Source organism: Malus sylvestris, chromosome 5, assembly GCF_916048215.2.
Source record: "Malus sylvestris chromosome 5, drMalSylv7.2, whole genome shotgun sequence".
NCBI classification, from domain to species: Eukaryota; Viridiplantae; Streptophyta; class Magnoliopsida; order Rosales; family Rosaceae; genus Malus; species Malus sylvestris.
Genome location: NC_062264.1, coordinates 10,120,910 through 10,145,426, shown reverse-complemented (window position 1 = coordinate 10,145,426; position 24,517 = coordinate 10,120,910). Strand labels below are relative to the sequence as shown.

Here is a 24,517-nt window from a genome sequence, read left to right as displayed (position 1 = left end):
TATACTTGATATTTTCCCAGAAAATGCGTTTAAATGAAAGTATGCTTTGAAATGCCATGCATATAAATTTATATTCTGCATATGAATTAGTATATGATGCATAATATATAATTCTGGTGCTGAGGACGCTCAGGTAAGTACCAGGTGAGTTATGTTTGGTTATGTGAATTATCGATGATGTGATATGTGATTGAGAAACATTGAGCTCATAAACCTGCCCTTAGGGTGATTGTGTTTTAACCAGAGATATGACATAGGCCTGTATATAATGTCACCTCCCGCACCATATGCTCATATTGGATCCAATTTAGGTGCACAGTCCTGTTGTACAAACCACCATAGATGGTTCTGACTCGTAGGTGACTAGCGATTTATCGCCCAGCTATCATGAGAGTGTAGTATTGAGCATAATTATATTACACACAGTCTTGTCATACATACCCCTTTTTAGTGGTTCCGACTTATGTGCAGTGTAGTGCCGTATGATGCGAAATATATAAGCACACAAATTAAACCCTATTTGTGACAATTGTAGTAATGATGTAAGTAGGGATCGTTCTAACCGGGGATTAACTAGGGGTGCTAAACACTTGACTCAAATAAATAAAACTAACTTTTAAAACACTAAGACAAACCAAAAGACTCAAAACAAGTTCAAAAGACTCCAAATACTTAAAAGCATAAAATAAGATAGATTTGAACGACTAAGACTTTAACAAAATATGGGGGGGGGAAATTGAGTTGTTTTTGACGAGATTAAATTAAATGGACAGATTATAATTAAGAGAAAAATGTAAATATGAATGCAATGAAAAATATGGATGATGAAATAGCTTAAGGGGTTCTTCTCCACACATGTCACACTTGCAATACAAGATCGATTCTCAGTTGGTCTTTCGATAAATTATGAAACTCAACACCCTAGGTTAATTAGGTCCGCTTAAATTAACCGTCAAGTTCTCCTTAAGTTAATGAATTGGATGGGTTTGCGCAACGCAATTCACAACATTCTCCAAAAGTCCTTTACGTGAAAAGCACAATAAAGATACAATCAAAGATCATTAAGCATCATGAAAACTATAAGTGTTGACGAGGCATTCGTTACTATGAAAAGCATGAAACTAGTGCCAAGAATTCATTTAACGCGATTGTTTATAAGCAACCTCCACTACTTGTGAATATAAGTTCATAACGATTAGGTGAAACTCACTTATATTCTAGCATCATATTTATGCATGAAGATTAAGCGTGCACTCTCAATAAACATACATAAATAAGTTATCAATCAAACGGTTAAACAAATTGAATCCACAACTTATGAAATTCCAACCAAAGATAATCAATTCATATTGCAAGCATAAACATAGTTTCGAATCACCCCCTAGCTAAAGGGGGGTTTAGTTCCTCATACTTGCAAAACAAAGATACATAAAATTAGACATTGAAATCAAAGATAGAAAACACCTAGAAACGCTCCAACACTCCCAAGGCTTGGGCTTAGGCACGGCACAAGATGTTCCTTCTCCTTCCTTACTTGCAAGCTGTGGCACTAGAGGTTTTGGACGGTTTTGGGTGGTTTTTATGGTGTAGAATGGATGGGGAATGGTATGGAAAGGTTTAGGATTGATGGGTGGTGTGGCTAGGGGTGGTTTTTGGCTAAATTTGGAGAGAATTTCTGTTATGACTTTGATGAATATGGAAGGTGGTATTTATAGGCTTGAGATAGGACCACTCCATTTCCTTTGCATGTGAGCTTATGTGGGTGTGTGTTGGCATGTTTCCTCTTTACATTTACACACACATGCTTCATCATTTCAACCACAACACACACATTTTCTGCCCTATTTTCCTTTACATTTACACACACATGCTTCATCATTTCAAGCACCAAACACCCACATTTTCAGCCCATGTTTCTCCTTTCCTTTGCATGTGTTGTGCCTTCTCTTCTAGCTGTACATTTCCACTTGCTCCAAAGACAAATGAGTGTAATCATAACCCCATTTGCTGCTGAGTGTTGATGACAAAGCAAAACACAAAACAAGTGCCTTTTATTAGCCAAATCTGCTTAGCCCGTTTCTAAACCTTTCAGTGTTAAAATGCCCATAACTTCTTCTAGAAAAAATGATATTAACAATCTGTAACTTGCTCCAGAAAATAGACATCCGTAGCTTTCCAAGCATATAAGGCTCATTCTCTCATTCATTCGGAGCTGTTCGTAAAATGCTTCCAAAGTCAGCTAATCTGCACAGGCAGTTTTGACGAATTTGTTGGTTGTCCATGTTTCTCTTTTGCACATGCCTTTCTTGTTGTTTTCTTCTTTGCATGTGTGTGTTGTCATCTTTGTTTCTCCTTTGCACATGACATGTGCTGTCCATGTTTAGATCCCCTTTGCATTTGCACACACTTGCTTCATCATTTCAACCACAAAACACACCAAATTCCTTCACCTTTGCCATGAGTTTTGTCTTCACTTTGCATGTGGGCTTCTTTGCATGTGTTTTCTCCCTCTCTTGCCTTGAGTTTGCATGTGGGCTTCTTTGCATGTGTTTATCCTTGCAATTACACACACACACTTGCACACACAAAAGCCCAAAACGTCCATCCTCATGTCTCCATGTTTGCACCATCCAATCTTAGCCCAAAAATGCTCCAAAATGCTCCAAAATGCATCTTCTTGCATCCTTGGCCCATAGAACCTACAAACACACAAAAATGGCTTAAACTACCAACATAACTAAGAACTAAGAACATAAATGCACGAAAACAAACATACTAAGTCGCATAAATATGCTCCTATCAAATTCCCCCACACTTAGCTTTTGCTAGTCCTCGAGCAAAACAAAGAAACAAAACATAAGAACAAAACAAAACCTAAACCTTCCAATATTTACCTTAGGGATTTTCAATGCAACATGACATGCAAAAGATCATCATAACCAAATATTTTGGCCTTCCCTACCCTTGAGCACATACTTAATCATAGTCACCACATACTAGTTCACATATAACCAATTAAAACTATGTTTTGAATGTAGTAACATGCCTTAGAGAATCTGCTCAATTCCTTACAAGATACACTCTTATTTTCACTCCGATTTTCTGACTACACACCCTACACTAGGTGTATGTGAGAAGATTTATGTAAACATGAAAACGAACACTCACATATGTTTATAGCAAAGAAAGCAATTTCTGGATTTATTAAGCATGTATAGATATGATCTCATGACTGGAATGCTACTACTTAGATGCGAGAACCAGGGACACCATATGCTCGTACCAATCCCAAACTCTACATATTGAAACGCATAACACTCAAGATTGAAGTTAAGGGTTGTAACGGGGTTAGGGGTGATTGGCTAACAATGAAAGGTAAGGAAACAAACGTTTTTAAAGCATAATAAGCAAAGTAATGAAATTGATGCTTAGAATTCCCTTTGAATGCAGCAACTAACTTTAAACACAATAGGGTTATTCATTCAACTTTTTAGGGCCGATTTCAACTTTTTGGACCCTTTCTACAACAAACAACACTTGTGAGCCTTTCCTCACTTATTTCAAACTCTCTTTTTTTTTTTTTTTTTAACCCGTGCCTTATTACTTTCTTTTGGCACACAAAACACAAAAATCTCATTCCCCCACACTTGTTTTCTGCATAAGGACAATCAAAAGGAATTCATTTTAAGTCATGCTTCATTATGCTTTAAAAACAAGGGTATGGATAGTCCTAATCTAGGCTAGGTAAGGGAAATGTGGTTTAACAAAGAAAACAGGCTAAACAAGGCTCAACGGGGTTAAACTTAAACAAATATGCACTGGATAAGCTTTTTGGCTCTAGTTCACTACACAACTTCATCTTGAATATGTGTTATGCAAATCAATGTCATGCTTTGAATGGAACGGGCATAAGTTCTAGTATTTGGAACTAAATGATGAAACGCCTTCTAAGTAGCAACCAAGCAAAGAATGATGAGATCATGCAACGACTTTAGAAAACAAAAATGCACAGATTAATAACTCTCCAAAGAACGTATTAGGCTCAAGTCTCTCAAGGTTGTAGTGTTAGTTTGAGTTCCTTCCTTCAAGCATGTTACAAAAACTGATTTTTTTTCTTTGTGATTACATGTGAATTCGTAAACTATAACTATAACCAAGCATAAATCAAGAGCATATCAAACTTCCATCCATGTTTATAACTTTCTTTAACAGTCATGCAATTAAAAACCAAATCCTCATTATTTGTGTTGAAAGGTACCCTAAGACACAAACAAACACACAAAAACAACTCTTTTTGGCTTTTTCAAAACAATTTTTTTTTCAAACTTTTGTCAAATTTTCGGATTTTTATGTCAAAACATACTAACATGCTTAAAAACACACTAAAAACACTTAAAACAGCAAGAAACAACATTGTAAGTGATAGGTGAATAAAATCCCACGAAAATCATGCAACAGCAACTTGTTTACCCCCCCACACTTAAATCTAACATTGTCCTCAATGTTTCAAACATAAACTCACACAAAAGCAAACAAACAAACAACGAGGAAACATGATAAACATGGCAAAGTAAAAGCAACAGAGAGGAGGGTTGGGTGGCTTTGGCTTCCACCCATTTGGAAACATAATCAACAGCTAGCAAGATAAGAGTGAAAACAAAAGATGGAGGGAAAGGACCCATGAAATCTATACCCCAATGTCAGAAAACACTATAATGCAAATAAAAATAAAATAAATAAATAATAAGAAACAAAATAAAGCAATTGGACTGAAAACTTCCTTAGTTTGCAGTAAAACCAAGCGATGACCCCCCAAGCTAAAATTCTGCAATCAACTTCAAGGGTGGAAATAACCAAAAGTTCCTGCAAAGAAAAAGAAATAATTCAGTTAAGTAACGCAAAATGTAAATTAAGAAATTGCAAACGAAAAATTGAAAATCACGATAAAAGACAATGAAAAGAAATAATAAGTGATCATTGGTCGTGCTTGTTGACTTTCCACAGCTTTCCTCTTGAACGGGGTGACACTTAGCTTTTTACTTGCAAGTGATGATTTGATGATATTGTACGGCGAAGCTTTACTCTTTGGTGATGTTGCAGTTCCTTATTTGTTCTCCAAGCAGATGTGGCAGCTTCTCTAGTTCTTCATCTCAGACTCCTTCTGCTGGGATGATTGTGCAAGCTGCATTCTTCTCTGCTTGTTTCTTCTGTACGTTGTCTCCACATGCTGCTGGTATCATTTTCGCTTGCCTTATCTGTTCTTCAGGTAGATGTGGCAGCTTCTTTGGAAGTACATCAACAGTGGAAGACGAGTACTCGAGAGCAATTTCTCCATGTTCTGCAGGTTAGAACAAAGACAAGGAAAAGGACATGGAGAATGCATGATATGAGATACTCTTGCTTTCAACCTTTATGATATGAAATACTTTTGCTCTGGATGGGTTGTTTGCAGGGGTATCCCAGGGAATGAGGAATACAGAGTGACTCGAGAGGGTTCTTTGGGAATGCATTCTCGGAGATGAAGAAGTGCTGAGAGGGTGTGCCTTTGCTGTGGAAGGCGAAGGTAAATACTTATAGGACTTTTCTTCACAACCGGAACTATTCTCTCACTCATTGTCGGCAGCCGGTGGATGGATGAATAGTACAAATTACGCGCTTTCTGACAAAGTTGCCCGTAATTTCCGCAAAGCTGCCAGTTGCATGTGACGAGTGACGACACGTCTGGACAAATTGATCTTTTGAAATCCGGGGTTCGGCTCGTGGTTTCTGAGCAAGCCCATTTTTTGAGAAATGAAACGCCTCTTTTGAGAAAAGAATCCGGCTTTTGAGAAAGGAAACTCCTCTTTTGAGAAAAGAATCAGGCGTTTGAGAAAGGAGCCCCGACTCTTCGATTTGCGAGAGGACGCTTCTCTGAGGAGCGCATCTCCGATTTCTTCTTTTTATAGAGGCGCTAATTGTGTTCCACAACACACTTGAGCTCCCTCATGTAAACACTCCCTTTTTGCAATTTCCAAAATCTTAATCTGTCCAATCTCTTCTTTCTCAACACCTTCAGAAAATGTCTGGCCCTTCCGATCGTCGTTTTGACTTGAACATTGGTGAAGAGGCAGCTCCACCTTCACCAGACAACATATGGCGCCCATCTTTCATATCCCCTACAGGTCCTCTCACCGTTGGGGATTCGGTGATGAAAAATGACATGACCGCTGCGGTGGTGGCCCGGAACCTTGTCACCCCCAGAGATAACAGACTGCTTGCTAGACGGTCTGATGAATTGGCGGTTAAGGAGTCTATGGCTCTTAGCGTGCAGTGTGCGGGTTCTGTGTCCAACATGGCCCAACGCCTATTTGCTCGAACCCGTCACGTTGAATCGTTGGTGGCTGAAATACAGAGTCTCAAAGAAGAGATTAGAGGACTCAAGCATGAAAATAAACAATTGCACAAGCTTGCACACAGTTATGCCACAAACATGAAGAGGAAAATTGACCAGCTGCAGGAAACTGATGGTCAGATTTTACTTGATCACCGGAGGTTTGTGGGTTTGTTCCAACCGCATCTGCCTTCGTCTTCTGGGGCGGCACCTCGTAGTGAAGCTCCAACTGATCAACCTCCGATACCTCATCCTTCCGTGGCCCCGCCGACTGCTGAAGCTCCGCCGACTACTGAAGCACCACCTGACCAATGAATGCTATTAGTTTACACATCATTGTAAAATATTTTTACTTTTATGTTTTTTTTTTTTTTTTTTTTTTTAAATATGTAAAATATGTAAATCAATGTAAAAAGACTTTGTTTAACCTTCCCCACACTTAAACTAAATAACACAAACTCACAGAAATCAACCAAATAACACAACTAACTAAACAAAACAAAATGAAAGCAGTAAAGATAAGGGTGTAAGAATGCAAATCTGATTTGGTTAGCGATTCCAAAGTCTCCCTTCGTTGAATGCTTGGGTTGCCTCCCAAGAAGCGCTTGATTTAACGTCCTTAGCCGGACGAATCTTTCCTTTAAACTCCCCTCGGCTCCAAAGCATGGAATTTATCTTTTAATGGGAGGTGATACTTGAAATGATTCGGCAATGGTTTAAATTCAAGAGTGGGTGCCTGAATCATCAAAATCAGAAACATGTTAGTATAAATTAAAATTAAAATTGGAGAAGATGGCTTACTTTCTTTTTCCGACACAAACTCAATGACAAACACCACATCTGTGAACATTTCCGGGACTTTGAACTTGGCCAGGTTTACTATGATGGTTGTGGCTTGTCCCGTGTTATCAAACTCAGCTGCTTTGGGCTTGATTGTCTCATGCACAGCCTCTTGGATGTATTCTTGATATGCTTCAACCACTTCATTTTCTTGAATCCCTTTTCTTGGTGTGCAAGGTTCTTTGAACGTTTCAATACCCTCGGGAACTTGTTTTGGTGCACCAAGAATTGGGATATCACTTTGCACCTTTGGAAGAGCTTCCACAATGTCTTTTTCACTCTCTTTGATATTTGGAATCAAAAACCTGCAAGGACAAAGGACATTCGGTGGAATAATGTTAGAATGAAGTGAATTTAGAACTTCCTCACCTGAGTTGGATGACATAGGGATTTGAGGAGCTTGCAGCAAGAATTCTTCTAAACTGCCCAGGTCGTCCTCCTCCTCTTCTGCTTGCAGCAGCAATTCATCCATGTTCGGGCTGTGTTTGGATGGTTCTGGGACAGCTTCATCCTTCATGTCACCTTCCAAGGTGATGGCTTCATCGATTTCACTTTCTGCCTTTGAATTTGCAATGTTTGAGTTGGAAAATTCACTTTGATCTCGAATCTGTGCCATGAATTCCACAATCTGCCTAACTTGCATATCCAATTCGTCCAATCTTTTGACTCGGTCTTGCATCTCCTGGTTTTGATTTTCTACTCCCTGATTCAAAGAGGTGAGTAACTTATTAAGTGTATCATTATCCAAGGACGTACCTGAATTGAATTGGGTTGATTGTTGTGGTGGTTGTGACGGTTCATATGGCCACTGATAGAACTCTTCTGATGGCGGCAATTGTTCTTCTTTTCGTAAACCCTGCGCCACAGAAATTAGTCCTTCAAGAATTTCATTATAATTCATGGGCATACTTTGATTTGATTGGAATTGTTGTGGGGGATGCTGTGGTGGCTGCATAGGTCTTGAATAGAACTCCTCATATGGCTGCCAATATCCATCTTGTTGGAATTGTTGAGGTTCCCCCCACATATAATTTGAATGATCTCTCCAAGCCGAATTGTAAGCGTTGGAAAACATGTTGTTGCTTGGTTGATCATAGCCTTGATAACCCCAAGCATCTTCGTTCACATTGAATTGAGGATGTTGATGAGTTTGATATCCGTGCCCATAGGACATGCCAAATGTAGGGACACTTTGCATTATGGTCCTTCCGGCAATCTATGACAATTGAGAAGTAAGATTCGCCAATTGAGCTTGAATGTTAGCAAAATCCATGTCTTACTTCTCTAGTATCTGAAATCAAAGAAACAAAACTAAATCAAATATCAAGAGTAACACAAAACAAAGAAAACAAAAACAAACTAAACAAAAAGAAAAGAACCAAGGGATTAGCAAATTTGCTAATCCCCGGCAACGGCGCCAAAATTTGATGCGAAATATATAAGCACACAAATTAAACCCTATTTGTGACAATTGTAGTAATGATGTAAGTAGGGATCGTTCTAACCGGGGATTAACTAGGGGTGCTAAACACTTGACTCAAATAAATAAAACTAACTTTTAAAACACTAAGACAAACCAAAAGACTCAAAACAAGTTCAAAAGACTCCAAATACTTAAAAGCATAAAATAAGATAGATTTGAACGACTAAGACTTTAACAAAATATGGGGGGGGGAAATTGAGTTGTTTTTGACGAGATTAAATTAAATGGACAGATTATAATTAAGAGAAAAATGTAAATATGAATGCAATGAAAAATATGGATGATGAAATAGCTTAAGGGGTTCTTCTCCACACATGTCACACTTGCAATACAAGATCGATTCTCAGTTGGTCTTTCGATAAATTATGAAACTCAACACCCTAGGTTAATTAGGTCCGCTTAAATTAACCGTCAAGTTCTCCTTAAGTTAATGAATTGGATGGGTTTGCGCAACGCAATTCACAACATTCTCCAAAAGTCCTTTACGTGAAAAGCACAATAAAGATACAATCAAAGATCATTAAGCATCATGAAAACTATAAGTGTTGACGAGGCATTCGTTACTATGAAAAGCATGAAACTAGTGCCAAGAATTCATTTAACGCGATTGTTTATAAGCAACCTCCACTACTTGTGAATATAAGTTCATAACGATTAGGTGAAACTCACTTATATTCTAGCATCATATTTATGCATGAAGATTAAGCGTGCACTCTCAATAAACATACATAAATAAGTTATCAATCAAACGGTTAAACAAATTGAATCCACAACTTATGAAATTCCAACCAAAGATAATCAATTCATATTGCAAGCATAAACATAGTTTCGAATCACCCCCTAGCTAAAGGGGGGTTTAGTTCCTCATACTTGCAAAACAAAGATACATAAAATTAGACATTGAAATCAAAGATAGAAAACACCTAGAAACGCTCCAACACTCCCAAGGCTTGGGCTTAGGCACGGCACAAGATGTTCCTTCTCCTTCCTTACTTGCAAGCTGTGGCACTAGAGGTTTTGGACGGTTTTGGGTGGTTTTTATGGTGTAGAATGGATGGGGAATGGTATGGAAAGGTTTAGGATTGATGGGTGGTGTGGCTAGGGGTGGTTTTTGGCTAAATTTGGAGAGAATTTCTGTTATGACTTTGATGAATATGGAAGGTGGTATTTATAGGCTTGAGATAGGACCACTCCATTTCCTTTGCATGTGAGCTTATGTGGGTGTGTGTTGGCATGTTTCCTCTTTACATTTACACACACATGCTTCATCATTTCAACCACAACACACACATTTTCTGCCCTATTTTCCTTTACATTTACACACACATGCTTCATCATTTCAAGCACCAAACACCCACATTTTCAGCCCATGTTTCTCCTTTCCTTTGCATGTGTTGTGCCTTCTCTTCTAGCTGTACATTTCCACTTGCTCCAAAGACAAATGAGTGTAATCATAACCCCATTTGCTGCTGAGTGTTGATGACAAAGCAAAACACAAAACAAGTGCCTTTTATTAGCCAAATCTGCTTAGCCCGTTTCTAAACCTTTCAGTGTTAAAATGCCCATAACTTCTTCTAGAAAAAATGATATTAACAATCTGTAACTTGCTCCAGAAAATAGACATCCGTAGCTTTCCAAGCATATAAGGCTCATTCTCTCATTCATTCGGAGCTGTTCGTAAAATGCTTCCAAAGTCAGCTAATCTGCACAGGCAGTTTTGACGAATTTGTTGGTTGTCCATGTTTCTCTTTTGCACATGCCTTTCTTGCTGTTTTCTTCTTTGCATGTGTGTGTTGTCATCTTTGTTTCTCCTTTGCACATGACATGTGCTGTCCATGTTTAGATCCCCTTTGCATTTGCACACACTTGCTTCATCATTTCAACCACAAAACACACCAAATTCCTTCACCTTTGCCATGAGTTTTGTCTTCACTTTGCATGTGGGCTTCTTTGCATGTGTTTTCTCCCTCTCTTGCCTTGAGTTTGCATGTGGGCTTCTTTGCATGTGTTTATCCTTGCAATTACACACACACACTTGCACACACAAAAGCCCAAAACGTCCATCCTCATGTCTCCATGTTTGCACCATCCAATCTTAGCCCAAAAATGCTCCAAAATGCTCCAAAATGCATCTTCTTGCATCCTTGGCCCATAGAACCTACAAACACACAAAAATGGCTTAAACTACCAACATAACTAAGAACTAAGAACATAAATGCACGAAAACAAACATACTAAGTCGCATAAATATGCTCCTATCACCGTATAGGTCATGATAGTGACTTCGGCTAAATTGACTAATGAACTATGAATTCAGCCGTACAGACTTATGCAGGAGTTCCGGCTAATATGTTATTTTCCATGAATTTATTCTCACCTTGGTTACTTATTCTATTTTTATGTTTTGGCATGGCATACTTATGAATATGGTTATGTGAAGCATGATTTGAATTGAGATACTTATATATACATTTATGCATATGTTTATATTCTATTTATGGGAAAAATTATACATGTTTTACGGCGAGGGGTTAGAACTGTTGAGAAATGAAATGGTTTTGTAAAACATTTGTTTTTGCCCACTCACGTTTTCTGTTTTGCGCCCCTTCAGGTTTTAGGTAAGCTTGTTGTTGGTGGCGTACTAGGATTTCGGCGGTTTTGACATATTTAAATAATTGTAGGATATCTTATGGTACTGTATAACTAGTATTTGTCCTACTGGACTGCACCTAGACTTTCTATGCTCTGATTAGGAGTAATTACACTTGTATCTCACTCTTAGCGCTTCTGGTTTATTAGTAGCTTTCGGTTTTTATTTATTCGTATAACTCTTATCTTTATTGCTTCCGCATAGTGCACTTGGCTACGTCACCCTCACGTGACGGCCAACATGCCTCGATCTCAGTCGGGGTTTGTCAAGTTATAGGAAAAAAATAGAATTTTAAAAAAATATGAAACAAATTTTGTAAAATAGAAGTTATAGGAAAAAAAATATGAAACAAATGTTGTGAAATACAAGTTATAGGAAGTTATAGAAAAAATATAGAATTTAAAAAATGAAGTTATAGGAAAAAAAATTTGTAAAAAAAAAAAGAAAAAAACTGTAAAAATAAAAAATAAAAAATAACAGCTAGCTGAATTTGAATTTTTAAATATATTCTTGTCGGATATATCCGACAGGATTGGTGAGTTTTCTGGCCCAACCCGGGGCTAGCTGGCTCATTTGGGCCAACCCTTTGGCCCTTTTAGATTCCATGGGGCCCACGAGCCTTCTGGCCTAGCCCTCGGTTGGAGACGATTTTTGGACCTTTTTGGACCATCTGACCCTCTGGATCCTACGGTTGGAGATGGTCTTATGCACTTATATTATAACATGAGGTGTACTACCTTGTATACTAGATAAATTAAAATATCTATCATTGAGCACCACACTTCTCTAGCATGTAAGATGGCCCAGAGCACTTGGCTTTCATTAAGTTTATTTCATCTTTCCAATAAAAATGTTATTTTTACCATTTATATGTATAATCATTTGTATTATCTCTTTAATAAAGATAGGACCCACAAGTATTGTTGGCCCCATCTCTATTAGAGAAATTATACAAATAGACTCTTAAAGGCCTTGTTTGGCACACCATATTAAGTATCGGATAAGATTAATAATACGGAGGTTGGTGTTTGGAGACTTATGTATGCCTCATCCCCGCTAGTTAGTACGCTAAAAAAACTCAGTATAATTAGTCGACCTCAAAAATAAAAAACACGCTTTGCACCCTTTTAGCATCTACTCCGTCATCTCGCGTCTGCTGCTGGAGATTCAAACCTAAATTATTAAAACCACTCCTGCTCACACCATTATTGCATCATCTTCCTCATGAGTGTTTTCTCGTTTCATCTTCATCGTCGTCCTCTTCCTGCAATTTTCCTCTCTTTTTCTCTCCCTTTCTTGTATCCTTTATTTGTGATTTTTTCTGTTTGATGGATCGATTTGTGATTCTCGTTTTGGTCAAAAGGATCTCAAATCTCTGAGCACTTCGTCTTCCCTGTTCATTTTTCTCTGGGTTACTTTTGTTTTGATTTTTTTTTTTTTGTGAATTTTTATTCTTTTGGTCGACTTTTTTTAATTTGAATTATCATTAAAAAAATACTAATAACAAGTTATTAAAAAATAAAATATAATCGAACCTCTTAATAAGTCATTATTCCGATATTGACCATTATTTATTCTATCTGACTAAAATAGTTAGTACAATTTGAAGTGTCAAACAAGGTCATTAGCTTTTTATGAAGCAAGTCAAATTTGAAAGTTTTAGCAGCGGGAAAGACGTTGGAAATTATGGAGAAAAAGAGGCGCGATTAACGCGGACAAGCAAATCAATCCTTTTCCTTCCCAATCTCGTAAATAACTTGAATGCCGGTGGCGAATGTCCAGGACTAAATGATTGCAGTTTCCTGGATGGTTTCGTTTAGTTTGAATGATCCTAGCGCCCAAATCCCAGCATAACCCACTGTCACCACCAATCAAGGCAATACCCACTGCTCATTCAAACATTCGAATTTCTTGATTCTTGATAGTTTGGAGACAATATCCAACATTATAGCTCTAATCGTGATAAGTCACTTTTAAGATTTACATCGGATGTGAAAATGAAGTTACTACTTTTAACATGGACCAACTTTTGTGTGTTTATATTCTACTTGTTTTGAAAAATATAGTTTGATTGTTAAATGGTAACAAATTTCGAACATAAACGGTAATTAGTGAAATTAATGAGTGATAACACATATGCATATATTAGTTTTTATATTTTTTTTATTAAAAGTACATTATGTAAGAGTTTGTAAAAGCTCATAAACCATTGTAATCAGTCATTTGATTGCAGTACAATGACGTGGTATAATAGTTTCAAATTAAGATATGAATTTTCAATTTAGAGGGCTTAAAAAAGTTGGAACCGAAGGATCCTAGAATTTGAATTGTCATGGAACCAGCGCGATATGGTCATTGGTGGTCATGGTCAAGCTCAAATGGGAACGTGGAATGTGGACATGGACTTGGTCCGAATAGGCCAAGCATGCCAACCCTATGAGACCTAGAATAGTCAGCCGGACAGAGCCGGACAGAGCCGGACAGCCATATGTCACACGCCCAGACGCCAAAAACACACCAAGTCACAACCCCTCCCCAATATTTAATTTAAATATTTAATTTTAGAATTGCCCCTAAAATTTTGGATTTGTTTTTCTCTTTGGTGTCTTTTTTTCGTTCCAAATTAGTCCATAAACTTTTAAATGTGTAAACACCATGACCTAATGGCACGTGATCACTTTATGAAATAAGTTCAATAACCCATGTATTTCGTAAACAAACCGTCTTAAGTCCACATGAAAGTATTTACAGTGAAGTACAACCAAAACGAACCAAATCAAAATGATCACGTCTAGTTTGAAGTTGTTTATAATTCATATTAAAAGTGTCTGAACCGTCAAAAACTAGTTTTTACGTTTAGTAGTAATCCACCTTTTTTTTATTGTAATGAAATAGTAATTGACTTGATCAAATAATATATGAGTATTTTTTTTTCACGTTTCTTAAGTCATTTTGGTGTTACATGATTAAGTGCGAGTGCAATATGTTCCAACTTTAAAAAGGGCATAATCTTTTTGATAAAAAAACAACAAAAGGCATCATCTAATTGCCCCACCACAAATCTTATCAAAATTTTCAAACTGTTGTCAGTGTTCTCATTTAACACATTTCAAATCTTATTAATTGTTGAACTATAGTATTCATTTTTAATTATAAATAAAAAAAAATCTTAAATTCGACTTTTATGAATGACAAGCTTAATACTAAATTATAATTATTCGTTTGTGCGGCTACCCCAATCACCAACACTAACATCTTTTAAAATAAACATAAGAGAGCATTTTAACTCACCACACTAATTTTGGTGTATACTTACTATATACGTAATCACCTATCGCGTGCCCTTTCACTTAATGTGAAAGTTAACTAGAGTTAGGTTAAAATTAACATTTAATGTGAAAGTTAACTAGAGTTAGGTTAACCAAAATTGAAAAAGTAACATTTAATGTGAAAGTTAACCAAAATCGAAAAAGTAACATTTAATGTGAAAATTAATTAGAGTTAGGTTAAAGGACGCATGACAAATGATTAGGTGTACGGTGAGCATACACCATAATTATGGTGGTAAACAAAAATGCACTTTAAAAATAATGACTTATTTTTAACTACACACCCTGGAACTATATTTTGATCTTATTTTACCTTTATAACTTAATAGTCACCACTCCCTTAAACTCAGAATTTGTTCCCCTTTAACTCGTGACTTTCTCTTCTCCTTGAAACTTATAGATCACCTTCTAAAATATGTGTGGGACACAACACTCAATAAGACTATGTCACATGTGCAATAAATTTGAAACATTGTTATAAGAAATAAATGACAACTTTTGAATTATAAGAAATAAAGTGAGACTAAAATCGAGTTTCAAGAAGCGTAATTAAAAATAATAAATTTGAGATCAACTTGAGACGAACAAAAATTAGAGGTCCAAAGTGGAAGCAGCACTACAATGGAAGGATCAAATTTATAACTGATTTAGTTGAATTGACTCAAAATTCAAAATAAATAGGAAACGGACACCGAGAGAGAGATAAAAACACGAAACCAATAACTCAGGCACTTGCTTCGCTCACAAACCAGCCTTTATTTCAGTGCTTTTAACCCAACTGACTCTGAGTCGCTGACCCCATCAATCATCTACACCACCCCGCCTCGCAGTTTTCATCCTTCTCTCCTTCTTCTTCTTCGTCTCTCACCAGCACCAGGTACTACTACACACATACTTGTTGTAATAATAATAATAATAATAATAATGGAGTACTGCATGGAAGCAAGGGCCTTGAAATCGAGTCTGCGCAGAGAACTGGCCGTGAAGTCGACCCAGCATGTTCTGTTGGAGGAACTTTGGTGTGCTACTGGAATTTCTGGTGTGCCCAGTGAGGATTTTTCAGTGGATGACCTTCTTGACCTCTCCAATGACGAATTCGGAAACGGGTCCGTTGAAGAGGAAGGAGAAGAAAGAGACTCAGTTTCTGTGGATGATGAAACCTCCAATTCAAGCAATTCGGTCTTGGCTGACTCCGACTCCGGTCTGGCAACCCAGCTCGTAGTTCCGGTAACAATCTTTTGAATTGACAATTTTTTGTTTAATTCTCTTTTAAATTATGTAACTTATTGAAATTAAATTTTGGGTTTTGGGCTAATTTACAGGACGATGATTTAGCAGAGCTTGAATGGGTTTCTCATTTTGTGGACGATTCCCTCCCTGACCTCTCTCTATTACACACAATTGGTGTCCAAAAACCGGAAGCTCTTCTGGCGAACCGGTCTGAATCGGAACCCAAACCGGCTCAATTAAGAGCTTCTTTGTTTCCTTTTGAAGTTCCGGTCAAACCTAGAACCAAACGTTGCAGACTGGCCAGCCGGGATTGGTCCTTGTCCTCTTCATCTTCACCGTCGTCGCCTTCTTCTTCTTCGGGTTCGGGGTTATCATTTTCCACCCCTTGTCTTATCTTCAACCCGGTTCAAAGCATGCACGTATTTGTTGGTGAACCGGCGGCCAAGAAACAAAAGAAAAAACCGGCGGTCCAAACAGGGGAGGGTTCAATTGGGGGCCAGTTTCAGCGGAGGTGCAGTCATTGCCAAGTACAGAAGACTCCACAATGGAGAACTGGTCCACTCGGTCCTAAAACGTTGTGTAATGCGTGCGGCGTTCGGTTCAAGTCCGGCCGGCTTTTCCCGGAGTATAGGCCGGCTTGTAGCCCGACTTTCTCTGGTGATGTCCACTCGAATAGTCACCGTAAAGTGTTGGAGATGAGGAAGAGGAAAGAGGTTGGCGAGCCCGAACCGCGGTTGAACCGAATGATTCGGAGTTTTTAAAGTTAGAGAATAGTGCAGTTGAACCGGCTTGATTGGGATGGACCCAATTGTGTTGTACATTTTTGTTGGTGGGTGGTAGTACTAGGCTTTTAGGAAGCTTTTAGAATTTAGCCATGATTTTAGGTTTTAGCTCTATACTTTTTCTTGTATTATCAATTAATGGTCTCCGTGTTGTTACGGTAGTGGAAAGATGGCCCCATACTAAAAAAAATTAGTATTTAAACCTTGTGATAAAATTTGTTAGGAATTAAATCCAACATTAAAAGTCTCGTAAACTCTACGGTATTCCATTTTAACTCAGTCTGCGTTCAAAATCCTCAGACCCAAAGGGAAGAAAAGAAAAATGTCATTCAGCGTCCCTCCCTCCCAATTTGAACTGGGATCGAACTGAAACTGTCTATTGAAATCGTAGAGTGGAGCGATGAAACAATTAAATCACGGTCAGCTGGTTGTTAGGGTTAGAAATCAACTTGAGTTTGAGTGAGAGATTGTTGAAATTTTTTAGGGTCACTATGGTATGAAGCTTTCTTGTTTTGATTTTTGATTGATGTTGATTCTAGAACAAGACCACACCTGGAAAACCCATAGAAGCATCACCTAAAGATCTCAAGATTGTAGCTACATTTTAGAATTCAAGTTCGAAATTTCAAACACTCAACACCTGCATCGTGATTTCATTGTTTTTCGTTAAAGTGAACAGTAACAGGTGCTTTTCGTTAAACTTCCCTTATTATTTTTATTGCTGCTTTTTTCCTTTTCTTTTGGGTCATAACACATAATGGGTTGAAACTTAAAAGAAATGAAAAACACAAAATTTCCATCACACGTGAGGCTCATATGTAAAACATTGATAGTTGACGAAACTTTCAATGTTGGGCTTAATTCCTAATGGACCGTACCACAGGGTTTAAATCCTAATTTTTTAGGACATGAGTTATCTTCCGACTATCCTATTATCACGCAAACTATGAATCCAACTAGGCATTATCAATTTGTTATGCAGGTTTAAAATTAATGGAGAAAGAGGGATATAGATTTAGGGTTTGAGTGGAGCTTTGGACCTTCCGATTTGTTTTATTTAACTTCACTTTCACCAAGGCATTGATATCTTCGAAACTCCGATTAGTTCAGCGGTTTTTGATGGATGGGGAATCTTTCAATCGTTTATTTATTTATTTTTAAACAAATGATGTTATCTACACTAAAGCGAAGAGGGTGAGTTTTGCCTTACAATGGAAAGGGGTTAGGTTTAGCCTCATAATAGACTAGCAATAATGTGGTTCGAATTTGTCTTTCCCAAGAATCGAACCTATGACCTCTCACTTACAAGTGAAGGAAATACTACTAGACCGTAAACTGAGTGGCTGATAGATGTGGAATCTTGAAACATAAGAAATTTGGTAATGCTAGGGAGGCCAAATTTTTAAACAAAATTTTGTAAACCAAATGATGTGACTGTGGATGATTAGATTATTAATTAAGTGTCAATTAACGAGTTTATTTTCAATTGGTGACACATCATTTAATTTACAAAATTGCTTTAAAATTTGATCTTTCTCGCGTTTTTGTTCAAAAATTTAGTTGACCAAAAGAAACGAACAAAAGAAACTTGATTCTTGAAACGCCAGTTTGAAAGAATGGTGAGCCATAATTGAGGTTAAAAAAAAAGACTCTGTAGGTCAAATCACACACGGCATGACTAATCATCATTAAAATACTTGCAAATGAATCTCCAATAAAACATTTTTGACACCATCATCACCTCCGATCACCATAGCCATCACCAGCTCCACCATCCCACCGTTACAAGCACCACCACCACCCCTTCCACCATCGTCACCACCATCACCATTAAAACATTCTCCACCCATTACCCTCACCATTACCACCACTACCTTCACCATCTCCTTCACCCGACTTGATATGGATTCTCACTTCAAATTATTCAAATGTAAACAAACTTTCTATTTATTAGAACCTAACTCCACATCTTCAATGGTGGCATAGAGAGAAGTTATAACTAAACAACAATACAATTCATTAACTTCCTTTCTTTCCTTACAAGCTTCTATTAGTACTGACCTCCAACTTTTAACAACCTCTAACTAACTCTTAACTAACTAATATCCAATGTACATTTGTCAATCTCAGATTATGCAGTTGTGATCAACATTGACAGAGTTGATCATAACTGCATAATTTCTGGAAACTTAAGCTTAAGCTCCTGATATTTTTCCCAAGTAGCATCATCCTTAGAGTGGTTTTGCCACTGTACCAGAACTTCAGTCATTGAAAAATTGTTTCTTTTCACCATTCTTCTGTCCAAGGTTGCCACGAGAACATCCTGAAGAATACTTGAATATGTGATGTCAGGCAATGGAACAGTAGGCTGTGTATCCAAACCCAAGTGTTTCTTTAAACAAGACACATGGAATACATTATGAAGTTTAGAATGATTTGGTAATGAGCTTATAAGTTGCAGGACCGACTTTGGACAATATTTGAAATGGACCATAAAATTTGGTTGTAGTTTATGAAATGGATGAGAAGCTAAGGACAAATGTTATGGCACCAATCTCAGAAAAACCAAATCTCCCACCTCAAATACTATTTTCAGACCTGTGTTTATCAGCTTAAACCTTCATCCTACACTGAGCAGCTTCCAACTTGCTTTTGAGTAAAGATAAAATTCGATCCTTGTCCTTCAAAGCTCGATCCACATAATCAACCTTATTAGTGCCATTCTCATAAACTTGCACTGTTGGTGGAGCTTGACCACATACAATTTCAAATGGAGTCATCTTGGTTGTAGAATGAAAACTTGTGTTAAAAGACCATTTTGCCCAAGGAAGCCATGAAACCCATTTCTTCGATTGTAAGCTACAAAAGCATCTAAAAAATGTTTCAAGACATATGTTCAATACCTTAGTTTGAGGATGGTAACCAGAACTGAAGCATAAGGATGAACCTTGAAGATGAAAAAACTTTTTCCAAAATTTTCTTAAGAACACCAGATCTCTGTCACTTACTATGAAATTGGGCATTCCATGTAATTTGAAAATATTATCGACAAATGATAGTGAAATGAGCATATTTGGACAATCTATCAATAACAACCCAAATTACAGATTTACCTTTACATGGGGGAAGGCCCACAATGAAATCCATAGATATGTCAGTCCAAATCTTGGTTGATATAGGCAAAGGATGCAACAATCCAGGGGGAGACAAAGTCTCATATTTGTTTTGTTGACATATTGAACAACAAGCTACCATATCATTCACAAACTTCTTCACACCTTCCCAATAAAAGCACCTGGAAATCCTCTTATAAGTCTTCAAAAAACCATCATGACCAGCAGTGGGTGTTGCATGGTTTTCAGTGAACACTTTGCTTCTCCATTGACTAGTAGGAGTAAGAACAATCCTATTCTTGTATTGAAGAAGACCATTATCCACTTGAAACTTCAAAGTAGACACTGTAATAACACTATCATCCTTAAACATAAGGCTTTGAACTTTCAACAGTATCCAAGGGTCCCTTTCCATATCTCTTCTCAAATCATCCAACCATTGAGAATAAGGGTAAGAAATAGCCAGTACTTCCATATCTGCTAATAATTGATCAGTAGGATTGGTAACATTCAAGGGACATCTTGATAAAAGCATCAACAACTTGGTTATTACAACCCTGTTTAAATTGAATTTTATAGTCGAACCCAAGTAATTTGGTAACCCATTTTTATTGAAATGGAGTATGGGCCCTGCCCTGAAGGAAATATTTCAAATTGTGGTGATCAGTTTGAATAATGAAATGATTCCCTACTAAATAGGACTACCACTTGTGAATGGCATGACACACCCCGATCAGAGTTGAGGCATGCCCTTCACGTAAGGGTGACGTAGCCAAGTGCGCAACAGAAATGATAATAATAATAATAATAAGAAAATGTGAATAAATAAAAACCAAAACTAAACTTATTTAACTAGTGATAATATATAAGTGTGTGAAAGTGATCAAGTATGTAATACACACATATCAGAGCATAGGTAACACGAAAGTGCAATCGAACTAACTAAACACTAATTATACAAACCGGGAGAGGATCCCTACATTATTTAATGGAATGTCAGAACCGCTGAGTAGTCCTCGTGAGCCACCAAAGATAAACAGCTACTTAGAACCTGGAAGGGCACAAAACAGATTCTCCGTTCTTTTGCAAGATAGATCCTAGGTAGCGAAAGTGGTCACTCTTTGGTACTTCCTGATCTCCGATCCTTATCCCTAACTCATTTTGGCCTCCATTTGCACTGAACTTGCACTTCATATATTCTATCTTTGATCGGCTTAGGCGAAGACCTTTAGATTCCATCACTTATCTCTAAAGGTTAAGCTTCGCATTTACCCCTTCTTGAGTTTCATCTATCAACACTATATTGTCTACGAAAGGCATACACCAAGGAATATCATCTTGAATATGTCCTGTTAACTCATCCATTACCAATGCAAAAAGGTAAGGACTTAAGAATGAGCCTTGATGTAACCCTACAATTATAGGGAAGCTTTCGGTTTGTCCTTCATGAGTTCTTACGACAGTCTTTGCTCCATCATACATATCCTAAATAGCTTGGATATATGCTACTTATACTATTTTCTTCTCTAAAATCCCCCAAAGAATGTCTCTTAGGACCCTATCATACACTTTTTCCAAATATATAAAGATCATGTGTAAATCATTTTTCCTATCTCTATATCTTTCCATCAATCTTCGTAAGAGATAGATTGCCTTCATGGTTGAGCGCCCTGGCATGAACCTGAATTGGTTGTCCGAAACCTATGTCTCTTGCCTCAATCTATGCTCAATGACTCTCTCTCAGAGCTTCATTGTATGACTCATTAGCTTAATACTCCTGTAGTTCATGCAATTTTGTACGTCGCCCTTATTCTTGTAGATAGGCACCAAAGTGCTCTTTCGCCACTCATTTGGCATCTTCTTCGTTTTCAAAATCCTATTGAAAAGGTTTGTGAGCCATGCTATACCTGTCTCTCCAAAGACTTTCCACACTTCAATCGGTATATCATCTGGGCCCATTGCTTTTCTCTGCTTCATCTTTTTCAAAGCTATAAGCACTTCTTCCTTCCTGATTCGGTGGTAAAATGAGTAGTTTCTACACTCTTCTGAGTTACTCAACTCCCCTAAAGAAGTACTTTTTTCATATCCTTCATTGAAAAAATTATGAAAATAACCTCTCCATCTGTCTTTGACAGTGTTCTCTATAGCAAGAACTTTTCCATCCTCATCCTTGATGCACCTCACTTGGTTTAGGTCCTTTGTCTTCTTTTCCTTTGCTTTAGCTAGTTCATAGATATCCAACTCTCCTTCTTTGGTATCTAGTCGCTTATACATATTGTCATAAGCCGCTAGCTTAGCTTCTCCCATAGCTTTCTTCTCCCCTGCTTTGCTATTCCATACCTTTCACCATTTTCATCGGTCCTATCCTTGTATAAGGTTTTGCAACATTCCTTCTTAGCCTTCACCTTTGTTTGTACTTCCTCATTCCACCACCAAGATTCCTTTTGGTATGGAGCAAAGCTCTTGGACTCTCCTAATACCTTTTTTGCTAATTTTCGGATACAACTAGCCATGGAATCCCACCTTTGGCTAGCTTCCCCCTCTCTATCCCACACGCATTGGGTGATTGCTTTCTCTTTGAAAATGGCTTGTTTTTCTCCTTTTAGATTCCACCATCTAGTCCTTGGGCACTTCCAAGTCTTGTTCTTTTTTCTCTCTCTTTTGATATGTACATCCATCACCAACAAGCAATGTTGATTAGCCAAGCTTTCTCCCAGTATAACTTTGTAATCCTTACAAGTTATAGGATCCCCTTTCCTCATTAGAAGAAAATCTATTTGTGTTTTTAATGACCCATTATTGTAAGTGATCACATGTTCTTCTCTCTTCTTAAAGAAGGTGTTGGCTAAGAAGAGATCATAGGCCATTGCAAAATCCAAGATGGCTTCCCCATCCTCATTTCTCTCCCCAAAACCATGGCCACCATGAAAACCTCCATAGTTTCCTGAATCCTTGCCCACGTGTCCATTTAAATCTCCCTCTATAAATACCTTCTCCGTCTAAGCAATTCCTTGCACCAAGTCTCCAAGATCTTCCCAAAATTTCTCCTTCAAACTCGTATTCAACCCTACTTGAGGTGCGTACGCACTAATCACATTGATGAGTTCTTGTCCTATTACAATCTTGATTGCCATGATTCTATCTCCAACCCACTTAGTTTCTTGTAGGCACATAATACTTATCCTTCTCCTCACCATAACCCCTTTCCGTAAAACCCTTATAGTTTCCAGAAAATACTACTACGTAGGTATAAAATCCAATGCACAAGACCAGCGAAAACTAAGATATGCCATGTCATAATATTTCAGCACTAAAAAAATGTAAACCAGATGTGCAACTAATATAAAATAGTATGCCAGTCAGAGTCACCTTGCGTGACCTGTACGACTGGATCTATAGCTCATTAATCTAGGCTAGCACATGAGTCAGAGTCATCTAATATGACCTGTACGACAGGCTGGGTATAAATATGTACGCTCAAGTGCTACGATTACGTGAAGGCTGTGCGATAAATCGTGGGTCACCTACGAGTTAGAACCACCTATTGTGGTCTGCACGACAGGCTGGCACCAGATTTGGATCCAAGGTGAATGTGTGGTGCGAGAGGTGAACAATCACGTGAAGGCTGGCCTTGGCCCCGGGCGGGAACACTAATACCGGGGTGCAGCCATGATGAGCTCTAAATAAATGTACGCATACCAATGCAATACAATCCATTCAATCACATAATACTTACCGGAAGCTTACGTGAGTCTCCTCAGCATCACACAATACAATTCACAAGTGTAACAATGCAATATTCCATATATAAACGTTTCTGGAAATCGTATATGTATATATATAGAAAAAAATGCCCACTCATTGATAAGTAGCAGGATCGTAGCCCTTTAGCTTCACTTATCCACTCTCATCCTCGGGGTACGTCTCACCTATATGCGATACAACTATTTTTACGTTAATTAATTAGCACATATACGAAATCTAGAAATAACTCCTCATAGTTTGCTCAAATGTAAGGTTTGAATATATGAACGTGATCTACTCGATGATACGAACCCACATAAATTTTTAGAAAATTTTTTGGACACCGGACGCGCCCTCATGCTCCGGCCAAGGCACGGCCACGATCAGGCATGTGCATGGCACACTAATGGAAACCCTAACGACATTAGGAGTATTCCGTCAAAATAGGCGGAACATTCTGTTAAATGGTACTGGCATTACTTAACAACATTAGAATATTCCGTTAAAGTTAACGGAATATACGTTCTTCTTCTCCGGTCACCCGTTGGCCTCTGCCGTTCGCCGCCGTCTGCACACGTCGGTTTTTGGAAAATTTTCAAAGCTTTATATCTACTTTATTTCTTAACCAAAATCTATGAAATTCATATGGATTTGAAGGTCTCGAAGGGTAGAACACGGTCGTACCTATTAGAAGTCCAAAATCCCACGAAAACGATCGAAAAATTCCTTGGAAAATTCGGCCAACTCTGCAACTCTTTGAATTCACCTATTCCGACGTCCACTCCACTCCAAATCTACTCTAAAGTGCTAGGGAAGTTGCATAGAGACCATCCCGAGCCTCAAAACCTTGTAAATCGTTTGTGATCGTGTTGGAGCAAACTAACTCCTCGTCAGAGCTTCTGGTTTCCAAGCTAAAACTTACCAAAATGGAAAACTAAAGGTATGGTGGTGATCGTGTGGTCGAGAGGAGGATGGT

General features: G+C 37.9%; 1 protein-coding gene across 1 annotated transcript; it reads left to right on the top strand.

Annotated features, from left to right (window-relative positions):
* Positions 1-15,366: 15,366 nt before the first annotated feature.
* LOC126624692 (GATA transcription factor 5-like) lies at positions 15,367-16,938 on the top strand. The gene is made up of 2 exons (XM_050293782.1): positions 15,367-15,899; positions 15,995-16,938. Exons 1-2 carry the CDS (start codon positions 15,597-15,599, stop codon positions 16,661-16,663), a joined length of 972 nt encoding a protein of 323 aa, XP_050149739.1. The 5' UTR covers positions 15,367-15,596; the 3' UTR covers positions 16,664-16,938.
* Positions 16,939-24,517: the final 7,579 nt, after the last annotated feature.